This window comes from Salmo salar, chromosome 20 (assembly GCF_965601325.2).
Source record: "Salmo salar chromosome 20, fSalSal1, whole genome shotgun sequence".
In the NCBI taxonomy this organism is placed as follows: Eukaryota; Metazoa; Chordata; class Actinopteri; order Salmoniformes; family Salmonidae; genus Salmo; species Salmo salar.
The window spans coordinates 58,090,495-58,109,548 of record NC_138310.1 but is presented as its reverse complement, the minus strand read 5'-3'; the positions used below and the strand labels follow the sequence as shown (position 1 = coordinate 58,109,548).

Below are 19,054 nucleotides of genomic sequence, written 5' to 3'. Positions count from 1 at the left end.
GAGTGGATCATATGCTTGTTTATCTTGTGATACTTTATTATTGAATTATAAGGGGTTTGAACAAACTGAACTAAATATATAACAAAATGTTATAATTGGTTGAGATTGTGGGGGAATTGTATAGTCACTCTTGTTTGGATATCATTGGTTGGATACCATCTGGTTGTTTGTGTTAATGCCAACCTCCAGGAATGGGAGAAAGACAGAGAGAGGGAGACGGGGGGAGACAGAGGAAGAGAGAGGACACAGATCCGTAATAAAGTCAACAGTCATTGCCACGTTTAGTCCCTTCTTCTTCCCACCCCTCAAACAGTGGATGCTATTGAGAGAAATAGAGGGAGTGAGAGAGTGGTTTTGCAGTGTGTCAGATACATTTTGAGGGCCTAGCAGACAGATAAATGCTCCCTAGACACTGACTTAAACTGCAATAATAACTCCTTTGTTATGGAAGCTTGTTTTGTTATGTTCTCACAGCAATCAGGGCCATGTCGTCAAATGTTACTGTGTTGTTCCACCAGTCCTACCTCTAATGTGTGTACTTCGACTGGCCTGTTCCTTATTTCATTATTTTATTTTATTTAACCTTTATTTAACTAGGCAAGTCAGTTAAGAACAAATTCTTATTTACAATGACGGCCTCCACCGGCCAAACCCGGAAGACGCTGTGCCAATTGTACACCGCCCTATGGGACTTCCAATCATGGCCGGTTATGATACAGCCTGGATACGAACTAGGGTGTCTGTAGTGACGCCTCTAGCACTGAAATGCAATGCCTCAGACCGCTGCGCCACTCGGTAGCCCCATTGTTTATTGCTGTTGGCTACCCTGAATGTGATCAAACACCCACAGTTTCCTGGAAAGAGCCTTTGTGATACATTATAACGGTCTTAATAAGATGCATGATCCCTTTACCCCATTAGAGAAATGTACAGTACTGACAGAACAGAAATAAGTGGTCTACTCTGTTGTGCTCAAGCGGTTACGGATGCTTCCTTCAGTGAACATGTATGCTGGTGTTGGTGTGAGGTCAAATCTGGCCAATGCCCTTCTAACACAGTAACACACTTTCTCCTTACTTCCCTGTCTTTCTTCACTGTCAGATCAAATAGGTTATTTTTGAGGGATATATCTTATATATTGTATGCAATAGAGACTACCTGTTATATAGTATATTTATCTTTCTTTTATCTAATGAGTAGTTTCCCAAGCTGTGAGGATGCCTGTCTGTGAGAGAGTGTTATTGTTATAAACAGCTGTGTGATGCTGGGACTTCAGGCCTTTCCAACAGCTGCAATATCTGGGTCTCACACACTACCAGGCGGTGTCTGTCTTTGTAGATACTGCAGACTGGGTGACCTCTACTAAAGCTCTTTCCTCATGTGATTTCCTTTCTTCACTCTTCGTCATTTATGTCTCGCCTCGAGGCAAGCGCTTCATCCAAAACAAAGAGATAATCAGTTTCTGCCTGAATCGCCCTTTGCAATCTTTTTTCTATTTCATAGTTGGTTATTGCCTGTTTGCAAGGCATTGGAAAGGGAGCTCAGCATTAGTCTTCACATTGTTCTCTTCAAATTGGTCGTTCCAATGGCTCAGTGAGGTAGAGCATGGTGCTAGCAACACCAGGGTTGTGGGTTCCGTTGCTGCTTGGTCCAGATGTAAACACAGTATGTAAGTTGCTTAGATAAAAGCGTCTGCTAACTGACCATATTAGCATTCACAGATTTGTTTGGAGGTAGTTAGTTTACAATGAACGAAACCCAAAATTAGCTGATCATCATCATTACTGGTCCTATATCTGAGAACACGCCAGACTGATGGTTGGGGTGTTTTCCAGATGTGTTGTCACGGTAACACATGGTTGGCAGTCCAAATGAGATGATGTCATCATGTGAGGCACTGGTGACATTTACAGCAGCAGAATAGTGCACCTGTTGTCCTTTTGTCCAAGGAAACTGCTCTCTCTCTGGCTACTTGTCTGGAAAATGTCTCATTATAGGTCATGTCATTTGATTACACATGAACACAGGATGCTTGTCCAAAACAAGAACTGCAATACTATGATATATTGCAGGCTTTGTATTCATATTCACCAGGTTGGAATCTGTGATTCTGAATATCTGAATATGAACAATAGAAATAGACTTGTTTTGGGAGGAGATTCCTGAATGTAGCGGAGGGGGAGAAGAGGATTGCTGTCCGTCCGTCCAGAGGATCAGTTTCCATTACTTAAAGGGATATATCCCACACTGTCGTTTCCTCCCCACCCCAACCCTGCTTCCACCTCTTCCCTGTTACTCCATCTTCCCATAGTGCTGTCCTTAGCAACAACAACAAGCAATACTTTTTCCACTACACACCAGACTGGGCTTGAGTTGGACATTTCTATGGATTTCTGAACTCATTTGTGAAGACCTCTCTCTTGTAACTGACTGACATTTGCCACTTGAGGAAGAGGAGGACCAATCTAGAGTCAAAAGGAGAAAGGGGAGGGTGAGTCTGTGACACTCTTGACAAGCAACATACTGTGTGAAAGGGTTGCCTTTTAACTCCTAAAAGGAGGGAGGGTGGCTGCTGTTTTGTTGCACTGACACACAGGGCCTTGTGTACTTGTTACTCAGCTTATTCTGGCAACACCACATTCAAATTCCTGGCTCGCCGCTCCTCTTTGTCTGTTTTTCTCTTTCTAAAAAGGGGGACTGCAAGATTAATGAATAGACCAAGGAGTCTATCAAAGGACTGTTGGCGAGGCACAGCCTGGCACCAAAGAAGGTGGCACCAGTTGACACTCCAGCCAAACTTCACCTGGCTGGTATAGAGTTACAGACTGTTTGACTCGCTTGGAGAAAGAGAAGTATTGCATTTGCCTGCTTTCCTTTCCATTTGGAGAATTTTCAGTTGGAGAAGAAGGAACTCGGTGTACACCATAGGAGCAAGTCCTGGGATAGTCTGTTTTGAGGATCCAGTAAGCCATGGCACCAGCGTTTCTGCCCACTGACCTGAGCGATGGAGCATTATCTCTGTCCAGCTAACGATGGGGTCAAAATATTTCTGCCGTCAAATCCCCAAACTAAAATCCAGGTTGTACCAAAGGTAAGAGGGAGTATAGAGCTTAAATTGTGGCGATGTGCAGATGGATAAATGAATAAGGAAAACATTTGATACTTTAGTGAGCCTCATAGTTGGCATGTTGTGAAACATGCTCAAAAGGGCATGTATTGGCTGAGCTTAGATTAACGTAGTGTAACTGATTGTCATCTAATTTCTCATTGTATAACAAAAACAGTTGGACTGTGGAAATGGAAAGTAGAAATGTTGCATTTGGAGACCAGATGTGTATACTAATCAACATGGTTCCACCTCACTCTATCTCTCTCGCTTGTTCTCTCTTTACATCATGTGGCTACGATATCAGCTGCTATTTCCCAAAGGCTGTCGGTCAGCTCTGTTCTCACACACATTGTCCAATAGTTCTCTGGGGATTTCCCTGGCCATGTGCTGTCTGTATCAGCATGTGTGGTGGGGCAACTGTATGGGGCGGCTGGGCCCTGTAACCCAGTGGAGTGGAGGAGGGTCCAGTCACCTAGCCCATTCCCTCTCTCATCTGGGGGATTATGGACATTGAAAAGAGCTCTTTGTGCCGACCAGCACTGGAATTTCTGTAGAGCTCCGTGTCTTTGGGAAACAAACAGCCAAAGTCAACGGAACTTTTGAGCAATGACCTGCTTTTGGAATACCATGGAATACCTCTCTAACTCTCAAACTCCCTCTGCCTTATCCCCTAATTGTAGTAGGGAAATATCGGAGCCTGAGAAAGAATGAATCCCTCCCTAACGGTTGCACTTGCATTTAAGCCAGGGGTGTAGTTTTAGTCAAGCTTGCCTTGCTGGTCATGCATTTATTAGATAGCGGTGGATTGCGGACAACAAGTGTTTTGCATGTGAAGGATATATTTCTGTATGGAAATGTTAATCCAATAATTATATTGTTCCTCTTCTATCCACTGAGCTGCTCACTGTAGTTTCAGTATTTGTTGGTATGAGTTGTTCAGTGATGTCAGTGCTTGGGTGAGAAATCAGTCACAGAACATAACATACAGTCATTCATATTGGCCTTGTAATGTGTTTTATGAAGAGGCTATAATGCATTGTAAGACTTTATACAGTCATTATTATACAGTCTTATCATCACAGAATGTAAGGAGCGGGTCTGTAACCCAGAAGCTTATAAGAAATCCCACTATGCCCTCCGACGAACCATCAAACAGGCAAAGCATCAATACAGGACTAAGATTGAATCGTACTACACTGGCTCTGACGCTTTTCGGATGTGGCAGGGCTTGCAAACTATTACAGACTACAAAGGGAAGCACAGCCGCGAGCTGCCCAGTGACATGAGCATACCAGCGAGCTAAATTACTTCTATGCTCACTTCGAGGCAAGCAACACTGAAGCATGAATAAGAGCATCAGCTGTTCCAGACGACTGTGTGTTCACGCTCTCCGTAGCTGATGTGAGTAAGACTTTTAAACAGGTCAACATTCACAAGCCCGCAGGGCCAGACAGATTACCACGACGTGTACTCCGAGAACACAAGTGGCAAGTGTTTTCACTGACATTTTCAACCTATCCCTGACTGAGTCTGTAATACCAACATGTTTCAAGCAGACCACCATAGTCTCTGTGCCCAAGAACACTAAGGTAACCTGCCTAAATGACTACCGACCCGTAGCACTCACATATGTAGCCATGAAGTGCTTTGAAAGGCTGGCCATAGCTCACATCAAACACCATTATCCCAGAAACCCTAGACCCACTCAATTTGCATACCGCCCCAACAGATCCACAGATGATGCAATCTCTATTGCACTCCACACTGCCCTTTCCCACCTGGACAAAAGGAACACCAATGTGAGAATGCTATTCATTGACTACAGCTCAGCGTTCAACACTATAGTGCCCTCAAAGCTCATCACTAAGCTAAGGACCCTGAGACTAAACACCTCCCTCTGCATCTGAATCCTGGACTTCCTGATGGGCCGCCCCCAGGTGGTATGGGTGGGTAACAACACATCCGCCAAGCTGGTTCTCAACACGGGGGTCCCTCAGGGATGCGTGCTCAGTCCCCTCCTGTACTCCCTGTTCACTCATGACTGCATGGCCAGGCATGACTCCAACATCATCATTAAGTTTACCGATGACACAACAGTGGTAGGCCTGATCACCGACAATGATGAGACAGTCTCTAGGGAGGAGATCAGAGACCTGATCGTGTGGTGCCAGGATAACAACCTCTTCCTCAATGTGATCAAGACAAAGGAGATGATTGTGGACTACAGAAAAAGGAGGACCGAGCACGCCCCTATTCTCATCAACGGGGCTGTAGTGAAGCAGGTTTAGAGCTTCAAGTTCCTTGGTGTCCATATCACCAACAAACTATCATAGTCCAAACACACCAAGACAGTCGTGAAGAGGGCACGACAAAGCCTATTCCCCCTCAGGAAAATATTTTGCATGGGTCCTTAGATCCTCAAAAAGTTCTACAGCTGCACTATCAAGAGCATCCTGACTGGTTGCATCACTGTCTGGTATGGCAACTGCTCCGCCTCCGACTGCAAAGCACTACAGAGGTATAGGACCTCTATACCAGGCGGTGTCAGAGGAAGGCCCTACAAATTGTTAAAGATTCCAGCCACCCTGGTCATAGACTGTTCTCTCTGCTACCACACAGCAAGCGGTACCGGACCGCCAAGTCTATGTCCAAAAGGCTTCTTAACAGCTTCTACCCCCAAGCCATAAGACTCCTGAACAGCTAATCAAATGGCTACCCAGACCCCCCCCCCCCCCCCCCCCTTTTACGCTGCTGCTACTCTCTGTTGTTTATCTATGCATAGTCACTTTAACTCTACCTACATGTACATATTATTTCAATTACCTCGACTAACCTGTGCCCCCGCACATTGACTCTGTACCGGTACCCCCCCCCCCCCCTGTATATAGTCTCCACATTGACTCTGTACTGGTACCCCCTGTATATATCCTCCACATTGACTCTGTACCGGTACCCCCTGTATATAGCTTCCACGTTGACTCTGTACTGGTACCCCCTGTATATAACCTTGCTATTGTTATTTTACTGCTATTCTTTAATTATTTGTTATTTGTATTTTAGATTTTTACACTTATTTTTCTTAAAACTGCATTGTTGGTTAAGGGCTTTTAAGTAAGCATTTCACTGCTGTCTTTGGCGCATGTGGCAAATACAATTTGATTTGATTTGGATCTGATAATGATCACAATTGACTGAATAACGACCATAAATAAGTTATAAAGCAGTATGACACATGTATGCTTTAACTAATTAAAGTGTCATACCTTCAACGGCTTTCACAAAGGGTATGATGATCTTGTGAGTCTGTTCTGTAGCTCTGCTGTTCCCCACAGTGGAGCAGGTGGTGTGTTTAGCCTGCAGCAGAGAGTGGCTGTGGTCCAAAACGGATAGCTCTGGGCCAGGGCACTGAGCCTGTGTGTTTAGAGCACACCATCAGCTGAGAAAGGAATGCCAAAAACTCTTACAGGCAATGCAGAGTATGTCAATATTGATATCATTGCTTTATTTTCATTTTGACCAGTGTTTGTTTTGCTGCTTATGGAACGTGTGGTCGGTTGGTTTGACACTCCTATTATTCCTACAGAATAATTCATTGTAAATCAGAAATAGTTGCACTTTATAATATATAACTCGGCATCAGAAGCGTAAGTGACCATTTAGTTGAGAGATCATTGTGCATATCAAATCTCCAATTTAATGTTTAAAACATCTGCATCTGTTGTTAGTAAATGTTAAAAATCCCGTTTACATTTTTGTCTGTTGCACCCTGATCTCTTGGACGGGTTTCCTGAACTACACAGAGATCCTTGTATCCCTTAATTCCCTCTCTTCCTTATAAGAAAGTGACAGAGGCCACTATCGGACCTGGCCTTGGCCTCAGCCCTACAGGAAATGCTGCCTCTGTCGACCACACAGGATGTCCACATATAGTGACACTCAGAACCGTTGACTCTTCTGGCTGTCCTTCTTTGTTTGTCATCTTCTTCCTCTTGCTGTCACTCTGTCTTTCTGTGATCCTTCAGTGAAGAGATACAGTCTCTTATATGGTCACAGTTCACACAACACGTCCATCTATTGACTTACTCAAGCCCTATTTTCTTCAACCTTATTTTAAAAATCAGGCAATCATTTTTCATAGGTGCTTTCATAAGATTTTGCTTGTTATATGGAGAATTTTATGAGAAAGTACCATCATACTGGCCAGTTTTAGCTATACAAGGCGACCATAACTTGAGTTAAATACTGTGCATTGCTCACTTAACATATAGCCATAAACAACACTTTTAGCCATGTGCAAAAGTAGAAACCATTTATTCTGTCTTGGAGGTCACATCCATTGGCTGTATCCCGTTCACCGATGCTATTCATTAATCCATTCTTAGATTTCTGTTAAGCTTTGAAAGCTTTGGATGGTTTTACAATGAATCGTGAAACACTAAATAAATCTAAACTTGTGAGGCCAGTCATCCAGTTAAGAAGATAATCTCAGTTTAGACATTCTCTTTTTTACTCTGTTAGACTGACCAACTCCAACCACTGACCCTGACTGGCATTTTACACTGCCTATTCCAGATTCCCTTTGTTCTCTGTGGCCTATAATAAACAGTCATATATCTCGCTGGTGCTAAAGAGAAGGAGAGTAGGGAGGGAAGCCTTTGATGCTGTTCACTGTTTAGCCCCCTGTACGGTGTACATATTAGGACATACACCCCTCCTGCCTGTCCCAGGTGTCCACTGGGTAGGTGAGTCATCTCCAGCCTCTGTCCTAATGATCGTAATGATGCAATCAGCCCATGTTACACAGCATGATCTAAGCCAGAGGAGTGGTTAGATAGAGGAGTGGTTAGGTAGAGAAGTGGTTTGGCGTCAGGCCCTTTTAACACTCGGAGAAGCAGCTACTAAGGTCAGAGGTCACTGAAGATGAAAGGAAGGGAGAGATGAGGGAATCACTCCCATCAACACTTCCCTCGTCACATTGCCACTCCCTCACATCCTCATCAGGGCCGTGTTCAGTAGGGACAAATGTTTTGAAATGAGGAGCTTGTCCAATGAAAAACCCTTTTCCATTACCCTTTTCCGTTGCATTTTAAAATGTTTAAACAGTGTGTCCTACTGAACACAACACAGATGGAAACAATGACAATCAGAGTTTGTGATTATCAATGAAAATATTTGCATTAAAGGAAAATAGACGGTATGATGCATTTCACTTCATATGCATCAAAATGCATCATACCGGCTGTATTTCTGTATTTTGAAAGTGACAGAAAAGTATTCAGACCCCTTGACTTTTTTTCCACATTTTCTTACGTTACAGCCTTATTCTAAAATGGATTAAATAAAACATGTTCCTCATCAATCTACAGACAATGCCCCATAATGACAAAGCGAAAACAGGTTTTTAGACATTTGTGAAGATGTATTTAAAATAAAACACAGAAATACCTTATTTACATAAGTATTCACCTTTGCTATGAGACTCGAAATTGAGCTCAGGTGCATCCTGTTTCTATTGATCATCCTTGAGATGTTTCTACAACTTGAATGGAGCCCACCTGTGGTAAATTCAATTGATTGGACATGATTTGGAAAGACACACACCTGTCTATATAAGGTCCCACAGTTGACAGTGCATGTCAGTGCAAAAACCAAGCCATGAGGTCGAAGGAATTGTCCGTAGAGCTCCGAGACAGATTTGTGTCAAGGCACAAATCTGGGGAAGGGTACCAAACAATTTCTGCAGCGTTGAAGGTCCCCTAGAACACAGTGGCCTCCATCATTCTTAAAAGGAAGGAGTTTGGAACCACTAAGACTCTTCCTAGAGCTGGCCGCCCGGCCAAAATTAGCAATGGGGGGGGAGGGCGTTGGTCAGGGAGGTGACCAAGAACCCGATGGACTGACATAGCTAGATTGATGAGGGAAAAAAACATTTAATCCATTTTAGAATCTTCCATTAAGAACATTGACATGCATTTGGTCTTCTTAATGTAAGTAATTTACGCACCTCCACACACATTAGAAATAATTGATAAATAAACTTCGAAATTAAAGTTTGTTTTGGGAGTTGTAGAGCTATACTCATGGCACTTAACGTACATGTAACTGCCAAAATAAAGGAAACACTTGAGTAAATGTGTGGTTCTTGAGTTATTAAGCAATTAACATCCCATCATTCTTAAGGTCACGTATGAAAATAATGTTTCCCATTATTTTGTCTACCATGGCTAGAACAAGAGATCTCAGTGACTTTGAAAGAGGTGACTGACTCAAAGGAGCATAGGGGGTTTAAAGTGTGTGTGTGTGTGTGTGTGTGTGTGTGTGTGTGTGTGTGTGTGTGTGTGTGTGTGTGTGTGTGTGTGTGTGTGTGTTTGTGTGTGTGTGTGTCAGTCACCAGATCTCAACCCAATTGAACACTTATGGGAGATTATGGAGCGGTGCTTGAGACAGCGTTTTCCACCACCATCAACAAAACGCCAAATGATGGAATTTCTCATGGAAAAATGGTTTTGTATCCCTCAATAGAGTTCCAGACACTTGTAGAATCTATGTCAAGGAGCATTGAAGCTGTTCTGGTCGCTCGTGGTGGCCCAATGCCCTATTAAGACACTTTATGTTGGTGTTTCCTTTATTTTGGCAGTTACCTGTATAGTGATCTGTGTATGGTGTACTGTATTCTCAGCCAGAGAATATATCAACTTTGTTTGGGTGATAGACCATGGAAGGGTGCTGCCACAGAAGGGTACTTTCGCAATACCACATTTTAAATTGCCTCTCCCTCCATCTCATTAATTGAGTTCTTGTTTTGAGCTAAACCTACTTTTTGAACTGTTTTGCATTCCATGTAACAAAGTGTAACATTTTGCTCAAGCAAATGGCAATAAGCAAAATAACCATAAACTCTTAATTTATTACTCTTTCTTCAGAGACAGATTTTAAATGAACCCCTCAATGTTGTTATAATGTTGTGTGTTATTAGGAATTTACCAGTAGTTTACTAGTCCACCGAGTGAAGACCAGACCAAGTTAAACAACAACGTGCAGCAGGACTTTTCGTCACGTTCATGTAGTAAACATGGAAGTTATTTGTGTTGTATTTTTTTTTCATTGGCAACAGGTTGGGTCCCAACTCCTGGGCTTCTAGTACCACTTTGTTTCACTAGGTTGTGTGCTTTCTTGTGATGCAATGGCTGTAGTAACCCTCAATATATCACTTGGTTCGATCGCATAAAGAAGTATGTAACTTCTTGACTGTCCCCCACAATGAAATCGGGGAGGGGCCTGTGGCTCTGTCTCCGTCCGTTAGTACGTACATTGTTTGTCACACACAATATCTTAGACAGCACTGGCCTGATTTGGACTAAACTTGGGTGAATGATGTGTCTTGCCATAGAGAGCTGGCGTTTACAAAATTGTACTGGTTGGCCAGATGGAGGCGCTATAACAAGTGATATAAAATGCGAAAGGTCATGCCCCTCCCTCCGTTTGACCTAAAGTCATGAAATTCAGCACATAGATTTCTCTCCTCACAAGGAAATAATTTGATTCAGGGACCCATAAGGTCCGCCATAATGGATTTTCTTCCATTTTGATTTTGAGAAAAACACTCCTCTGGCACTGAAAGACCAATCTGCACAAAACTTGATATGTGGCATCTTTGGACAAAGGTCTCTCAACACAATACTTTCCAGACTAGTACCTAAAACAAAATGGCCGTTATTGACCAATATAAATTCACATGTGCGTGGTCTGGTACATAAACGCATATAAATCTGGCAAGGATATTCGTTGCCATAGAGATCTGTCATTTACAAAATTACACTGATTGGCCCAAGGGGGGCGCTACATCATGTGTGGGGGATGACATGTTTACTGTTGCTTTGTTGAATTGTTGAATTGTATTCTAGTAGGAATATTGTGCATATTGCATGAATCTTCTTTATATCATCTGATTTACGGTATCTGGTAAAGACTGCCTAAAAGATGCATGCTGGACCTCTTCCCACCGTTGTTTGCTGTAATTCGGTGGCCTCGCTCTAAAAACAGAAGGTGCTATTTGGCTCCAGCCACATCCAGTTGTGAATAGCTAAGGAACATCGCAGAGTATAATTGTTGCCATAATCATATGTTCTTTGAAATGCCAAGTATTTATGTGCAGCCACTTGGTTTCCTATAGTAGGCTGTACATGGTGCCTACTACTAGAACTACTGTCCTCCCCTCTCTAACCTGTTCCCTGACATGTTGGCGTTCCAGTGTCCATACTAACATGCCACTTAGCTAGAATATGTGCCAATACATTGCTTCATTCTAGAAGGTAAGCTAGTTTGATATTGTAACAGAGCCATTTAGTGTCAATGTCCATGCCAGCAAACCCACTAACTGATTGCTTCATTCTAGGTAGTATGCTAGTGTGAATATTAGAACAGATGATTTCCGAGATGTTTTCTCAGAGTGAAACATCTCCGGGTGAGAAACACATCAGGCCTCAGAGAGAGATTGCTTACATTTTATAGAGACAGTGAATATTTTATTACGAGAACAAAAACTAAACGGATGAGGATAAAACAGTCATGTGAGCAGATATGGCATTTGTAACTGAAATTATGGATTGTTCAGCTTTATGTTATTCACCAGTAAATGTAACATTACCTCATGAGTAACAGTCAAATGACCTCATTGGCTTATTTAATTTCCTCCCCTATGCTATCAGGCTCTTCTCATGTCTCTCTTACAGTTAGAGTAACACCAGTGTGTGTGTGTGTGTGTGTGTGTGTGTGTGTGTGTGTGTGTGTGTGTGTGTGTGTGTGTGTGTGTGTGTGTGTGTGTGTGTGTGTGTGTGTGTGTGTGTGTGTGTGTGTGTGTGTGTGTGTGTGTGTGTGTGGGGTGGGGAAAAGAAAAGGAGTGAGGGAGTTTATTTGGTGTCACCAGAGAGACGATTAGAACAAGGTGGTTCATCACCAGGTGGAGGAGGCAGGGCTCAGAGCTGGCAGAGGAAGATAAACCAGCCAATGAAAATACCATCCTCTCCCTCTCTCTCTCTCCCACCTCAGTTCTAATGCCAATGTTGAGTAATTCTCTGGGTAGGAAGGAACAGGCAGCCAATCATTACCCTGGAACTACAGGACTCGATACGAGACTATTCATTTCTATTCTAATTGCTTTTATTTCAGATGCACCAGCATTTTGGAAGCGCACAAAGTGTCTCTTCATTTCAAATTCATGCACATGGGTAGAGAATCTGTGGAGAATGTTGTCCCACGTGCATTCATATGCATGATAAAACCTGCAAATGCTGTGTTTGGATAGTAGTGAGAGGATATTCCAGAGCGTAGCTTGGGTGGACGCGTTACTAGATATCCAACTGTTACACGTTCAACCCTGTGCTTAAAGGAAGGAAGCATTTCCACCCCTGACACAGGAATCTCCTCCTCCATGCAGTATAAAGGCCTAAAATAGATTTTTGACATGAGCTACCGTAGGATGTCTAGGGAGGTCATATCTTGTTGTTAAGTCGAGGACGTTCAGTTCTACACTACCATTGCTGTTTAGGAGTTTCCCTGTCTTGACTAGGGGACGAAAATAGGGAAGAAATTCCCAAATTCACCAATTTGCCACACTTCTCCCAGATTGTCATCAACGTGTCTGAGTGATTGATTTGTTTAACTCATGGGACAGTCGTGGGACTTATGCCCCGCTATTGCCCATACTCGCATGCCTTCAGCGAGCCACAAACTCCCTCCTTCCCTCCAATATTTCTGCTCTCCAACTCATATCCCCATCAAGAAATATTCCTTCATGTGTGAGGGAAAGATCCATGCATGGTCATTTGAAAACAACGCCTGCCTTTATAGCAGTGACTCCAGGGCTGCCGTTCTTTGCATTGTTGCTCCATTAATCTGTGTGCGTGTAGTTAGCAGTGGGCTGGTTCTTTAGAATGCATCTTAGAAAAAAGTCTGTCAACAGTATTTGGACAGAGAGCAAGAGAGAGCGAGAGAAAGATGAGGCTTTGATGAATGTGATGGCATGTGGTGGGAACTGGCTGAGAATAGGGGCTGGAATCAGATCAAACCAGACTAGATCACAGAGATATATTGGATTAGACAGCGTTCGATGGCGGCCTATTGTATGTTCTATCCAGCTCCCCAGCTGACCTACATTGCCAACACGGAGTTATTCTCTCTGAGTTGTTGCATGTTTGTATTTCCCTAATAGTGTTAATATACACTGTTTCTGCTTCAACTTGGTCAACTCACTCTAAAGGCTACTTCTACCCCTCACCTCTCTCTTCCTCTCTCACTTTTCCCTTCCCTTTTTGTCTCTGTCCTTTATACATTCCTATCTCCATCTGTTATCAGGGCTTGTGGCTGCCAGGCAGGAATGTGGGCTTAGTTCAGTGTAGCAAGCACAGACAGGTTTGTGTTGTAAATGGGAGCAGGTAGCGAATTAGAGGTGATTGTTGAGGTAGACGATACACCAGTAGGTAGAGCTGCTGGCAGGTAGCAGGTACTGTAGCAGCTTTGAAGGAAGCTCTAATTCGCTCACTCTGTAGTTGAGAGCTAGAATAATTTCGCAGTGGAGGACGTGTATTTGCTGGACAACTGGCGAAAGGTAATTATTGGATCGCCCTACAACTACACTGTGAGATATGACAAGGGACGTGATGGCTATATCATGAGGTTACTGGGTCTCTCACATATAGTAGATTCTTAGTATATATAGTCATGTGAAATATAACTTAGATTGAAGTGTTTTGTTCTTATCATAGTGTTTTTTTTTACTGTTTGACCCTGGGCGCCGAGGACATGGATGTGGATTAAGGCAGCCCCCCGCACCTCTCTTATTCAGAGGGGTTGGGTTAAATGCTGAAGACACATTTCAGTTGAATACATTCAGCTGGATAACTGACTAGGTATCCCCCTTTCCCTGTTGTCATTTCTACAGGTAATATCAGATATTTTAGCTAATTTCTTGGAGTTCTATCATGACAACAGGATAAACTTAATGATAAAGAACATTTGAATCTATGTTGTAAATCGGGATGCATCAGAAACACATTTTCCAACCCTGCACAACATTTTAGGGATGCTAATTACTCTGAGAAAACTTCCATCCAAGGCACTTAAATGTAGAAAGATGACTATAAACATGGGTTGGATAACATTGCTTGTGGCTTTCTCGACTAAATTTGCCCACAAGCCTCTAATTTCATAGATAATGGATGTGTAAGTGTTTTCTTAGTCTCACATACACTCACTTTCAAATCTGGTCAATTATAACACGTGTACAAATATAGACATGAAAAAGTATGTATAGCAATCTGTTGTGGGCCGACTCTGTGGAAAAGCCCAAAAGCATTGAATAAGAGAGAAAGCATTTGTGGGTTAAGGGGAGTGGAGGAGAGGGGTGGGTGCAGTTGAGACTGAGGGGAGGACAGACAGACAGACAGACAGACAGACAGACAGACAGACAGACAGACAGACAGACAGACAGACAGACAGACAGACAGACAGACAGACAGACAGACAGACAGACAGACAGACAGACAGACAGACAGACAGACAGACAGACAGACAGACAGACATGCATTCCTCTTGATGTGTCAGGTCTCAGGGGAGATCACCCTGTGTGTGTGTGTGTGTGGGTGTGTGTGTGTGTGTGTGTGTGTGTGTGTGTGTGTGTGTGTGTGTGTGTGTGTGTGTGTGAACATGTGCCCACATGTGTTCGTATGTACAGTACCAGTCATTCAAGGGTTTTTCTTTATTTTTACTATTTTCTACATTGTACGAAAGTAGTGAATACATCAAAACTATGAAATAACACTTATGGAATCATGTAGTAACCAAAAAAGTGTTTAAACTCTAAATATATTTTAGATTCTTCAAAGTAGCCACCCTTTGCACACTCTTGACATTCTCTCAACCAGCTTCACCTGGAATGCTTTTCCAACTGTCTTGAAGGAGTTCCCACATATGCTGAGCACTAGTTGGCTAATTTTCCTTCATACTGTGGTCCAACTCATCCCAAACCATCTCAATTGGGTTGAGGTTGGGTGATTGTGGAGACCAGGTCATCTGATGCAGCACTCCATCACTCTCCTTCTTGGTCAAATAGCCCTTACACAGCCTGGAGGTGTGTTGGGTCATTGTCCTGTTGAAAAACAAATAATAGTCCCACTAAGGGCAAACCAGATGGGATGGCGTATTGCTGCAGAATGCTGTGGTAGCCATGTTGGTTAAGTGTATCTTGAATTCTAAATAAATCACCTTTAGTAGTGGCTTCTTTGTAGCAATTCGACCATGAAGGCCTGATTTACGCAGTCTCCTCTGAACAGTTGATGTTGAGATGTGTCTGTTACTTGAACTCAGTGAAGCATTTATTTGGGCTGCAATCTGAGGTGCAGTTAACTCTTAAGAACTTATCCTCTGCAGCAGAGTTAACTCTGGGTCTTGCGTTCCTGTGGCGGTCCTCATGAGAGCCAGTTTCATCATAACGCTTGATGGTATTTGCGACTGCACTTGAAGAAACTTTAAAAGTTCTTGAAATTTTCCGGATTGACTGACCTTCATGTCTTATATTAATGATGGACTGTCGTTTCTCTTTGCTTATTTCAGCTGTTCTTGACATAATATTGTCTTGGTATTTTACCAAATATGGTTATCTTCTGTGTGCTACCCCTACCCTTGTCACAAGACAACTGATTGGCTCAAACACAGTAAGAAATTCCACAAAGGCACACCTGTTAATTGAAATGCAATCCAGGTGACTACCTCATGAAGCTGGTTGAGATAATGCCAAGAGTGTGCAAAGCTGTCATCAAAGCAAAGGGTGGCTACTTTGAAGAATCTCAAGTATCATTTGTTTAAAACTTTTTGGGTTACTACGTGATTCCATATGTGATATTTCATAGTTTTGTTGTCTTCATTATTATTCTACAATGTAGAAAATAGTAAAAATAAAGAAACACCCTGGAATGAGTAGGTGTGTCAAAACGTTTGACTGGTACTGTATGTGTGTGATGGCTGAGTTCTGTAACAGGGGACATAAGCATTTTCTGTACGTAAACGTTGTCTGTCTCCCTGTGTGTGGTGTGTGTTCTCATCTAATGAATCCCATTACTGACTCATCCTGGCTGAGAGGGGCTGAAGGGGGAATCCCAATCAGCAGTGTCTGTCTTTCTGTAAGAGTACTCATTGATCACTTGTAAGGTCTGACTTTTCACAGTCCCATTGGCCATGCCTAGTTAAATATTCTGGACTATTGTCTTTCACTTGCAATGTATAGAACCTTGTGAATGACAGTACAGTATAAATGCCACATAAGACGAGACTTGACTAAAGACAGAGACACAAAGAGTAGATTTATTGTTCATGTTGCCTTTTGTAAACAGCAGGAGTCAGTAACGGAAGAAGCCCTTTGAATCCTTCAGAAACCTTTCATCTCCGTTAGTCTCCTTTGTTAGATGACCCTCTCATAGGTGTGTCATGTTTTGTTCCACAGGATCTTCATGTGTCAGAGGGCATGATCGACAACGCAGTGGATATGGACAGTCTGAACAGGAACTTGCCTGAATGCGGATGGCAGACCCATAAGGTGTTACAGGTGAGGTGTGTGTGTGCCAGTGTGTGTGTGTGTGTGTGTGTGTGTGTGTGTGTGTGTGTGTGTGTGTGTGTGTGTGTGTGTGTGTGTGTGTGTGTGTGTGTGTGTGTGTGTGTGTGTGTGTGTATATATATATACAATGTATAAAATATGTGTGTATATATATATATATGTGTGTATATATATATATATATATATATATTGAGTATACAAGACATTAAGAAAACCTGCCCTTTCCATGACATATACTGACCAGGGGAAAGCTGTGATACCTTATTGGTGTCACTTGTTAAATCCACTTCAATCAGGGGAGGTGAGGAGACCGGTTAAGGATTAAGCATTGAGACAATTGAGAAATGGATTGTGTATGTGTGCCATTCAGAGGGTGATAGGGAAAGACAAAATACTTAAGTGCCTTGTAACGGAGTATGGTAGTAGGTGCCAGGCACACCGGTTTGTGTCAAGAAATGCAACGCTGCTGGGTTTCTCACACTCAACAGTTTCCTGTGTGTATCAAGAATGGTCCACCACCCAAAGAACATCCAGCCAACTTAACACAACTGTGGGAGGCATTGCAGTCAACATGGGCCAACATCTTTGTGGAACGCTTTCAACACCTTGTAGAGTCCATGCCCTGACAAATTGAGGCTGTTCTGAGGGCAAAAGGGGAGGGTGCAACTCAATATTAGGAAGGTGCTCCTAGTGTTTCGTATACTCAGTGTGTGTGTGTGTGTGTGTGTGTGTGTGTGTGTGTGTGTGTGTGTGTGTGTGTGTGTGTGTGTGTGTGTGTGTGTGTGTGTGTGTGTGTGTGTGTGTGTGTGTGTGTGTGTGTGTGTGTGTGTGTGTGTGTGTGTGTGTGTGTGTGTGATGCTGCAGTCTCATCTCTCTAACCACAACCTGCCCTTCACTACCACTCTGTGAGGAGCGTTCTCTTAATGGGGAGGGGCACTTGGACTGTGAGGCCATTATGTGAGCGATACTAAAAACTTGGCAAGTGACGCTGGAAACAAAAATGAAATCCTGGTTGTCATCGTACTATGTAATTTGGTTTTATTTTTCCAATGTCAAACCATACACGTGGCATTTTCTCCTCTTCTCTTGATAACTCTGTCCACTGATGTGACATGTCAAGGCTCCCTGAAGACTAACTAGATAAGACAAAAATGGGTTTGTAACAACAAGCTGCCTCTGTAGCCACCTGTGGTTAGTATGGCTCTGTGTTGCTGAGTCCTGGGTTCAAATACTATTTAAAATATCCATCTGGCACTCTAGGCAGTGCTTGACTTGGACTGAAATACATGTAGGTGCCAGTACTCATTTTGGGTGTCAGTACCATTTATATTTAGGTGCATGAACTCCTAAATAATTTTGAGCTAATATATAGGAGGTGCGAAATAGAGAGAGAGAGATGGAGCAGAAGGGCAGGAGGATAGGCTAAGAGCAGTAGACAGAGGTTCAGAGCTCTGGAGTGCCACATGGGAGCAGTAGCACACAGGAAACTGCAGCTGGGTGCCACTAACATAGTAGCCTATACTGACATGCAGGAGAGAGACAATGATTAAACCAGCAAAAGATCAAAGTGAAAAATATCAAAGAGAGGCTGATAGAAGAGACTGAACTTGTTACAGTAGGCCTTTGCCCTATCAAGCAGGAAACACTTGCATGCTCTTCAGAGAGGTCTTAGTAAGGTTTAATGAGGATATATTGGGGTTGTGTTCAGTAGGGCACACTGTAGCAAAAACATATTGGCAACGGTTAATGAAAATCTTTATTTCTATTGGACAGGTTTAGGTAGCATCTCTGTTTCACTCCATTTCAAAACGTATGGTCCCTACTGAACACCATCCTGATGACAGACAAAGAGACCCTGTGGCATTTCAACATATCATCACCACCACCTGCTACAAAATGGTGGCATGGTGATTAGGCCTATTACTAATCCAAAATGTAATTGCACTATCCCTCAAAGCACTCATGGGCCCTCATCTACTACATCTAGTCACTACTGCTAGCTGGCCTTTGCCTTAAAGCTATTATCATCTATCTCCCCGATCCTCTTCGCCCGGGCCCAGCTTTAACAGATCGATCTAATTGAAAGTAGATCATCCTATTTGGACAGCCATGGGTTGCCACCCAAAGGAGAGGCTGACTTCATGATCTGTCGTAACGCTGCTTCGTGTGCAGATGGGTTGATTGTAAAACAGGTGAACGAGAAAGATTATCAGCAAGGATATACAACAGACTCAAAGTAGCATGCCATACATTGGGCTAATGATCATTGGGTTCAACCATTTTACTCCCTCTAGTCTTCCACTGGACAATGTTAGAGTAGCCTAGGCATCAAATGAATT

At 42.9% G+C, this 19,054-nt stretch overlaps 1 protein-coding gene across 14 annotated transcripts in view; it reads left to right on the top strand.

Moving 5' to 3' along the window:
* Positions 1-19,054, top strand: part of LOC106580939 (pleckstrin homology-like domain family B member 1) — a 107,645-nt gene that overhangs the window by 11,805 nt on the left and 76,786 nt on the right. For 13 of the 14 annotated variants that reach the window (XM_082966578.1, XM_082966587.1, XM_082966579.1 and 10 more), the window contains exon 2: positions 16,605-16,706. In XM_082966578.1, coding sequence (XP_082822704.1) covers positions 16,605-16,706 — 102 coding nt within the window. Of the gene's footprint in view, positions 1-13,565; positions 13,716-16,604; positions 16,707-19,054 lie in introns of those variants that run through there. The other variant, XM_082966576.1, reaches the window with a different exon arrangement.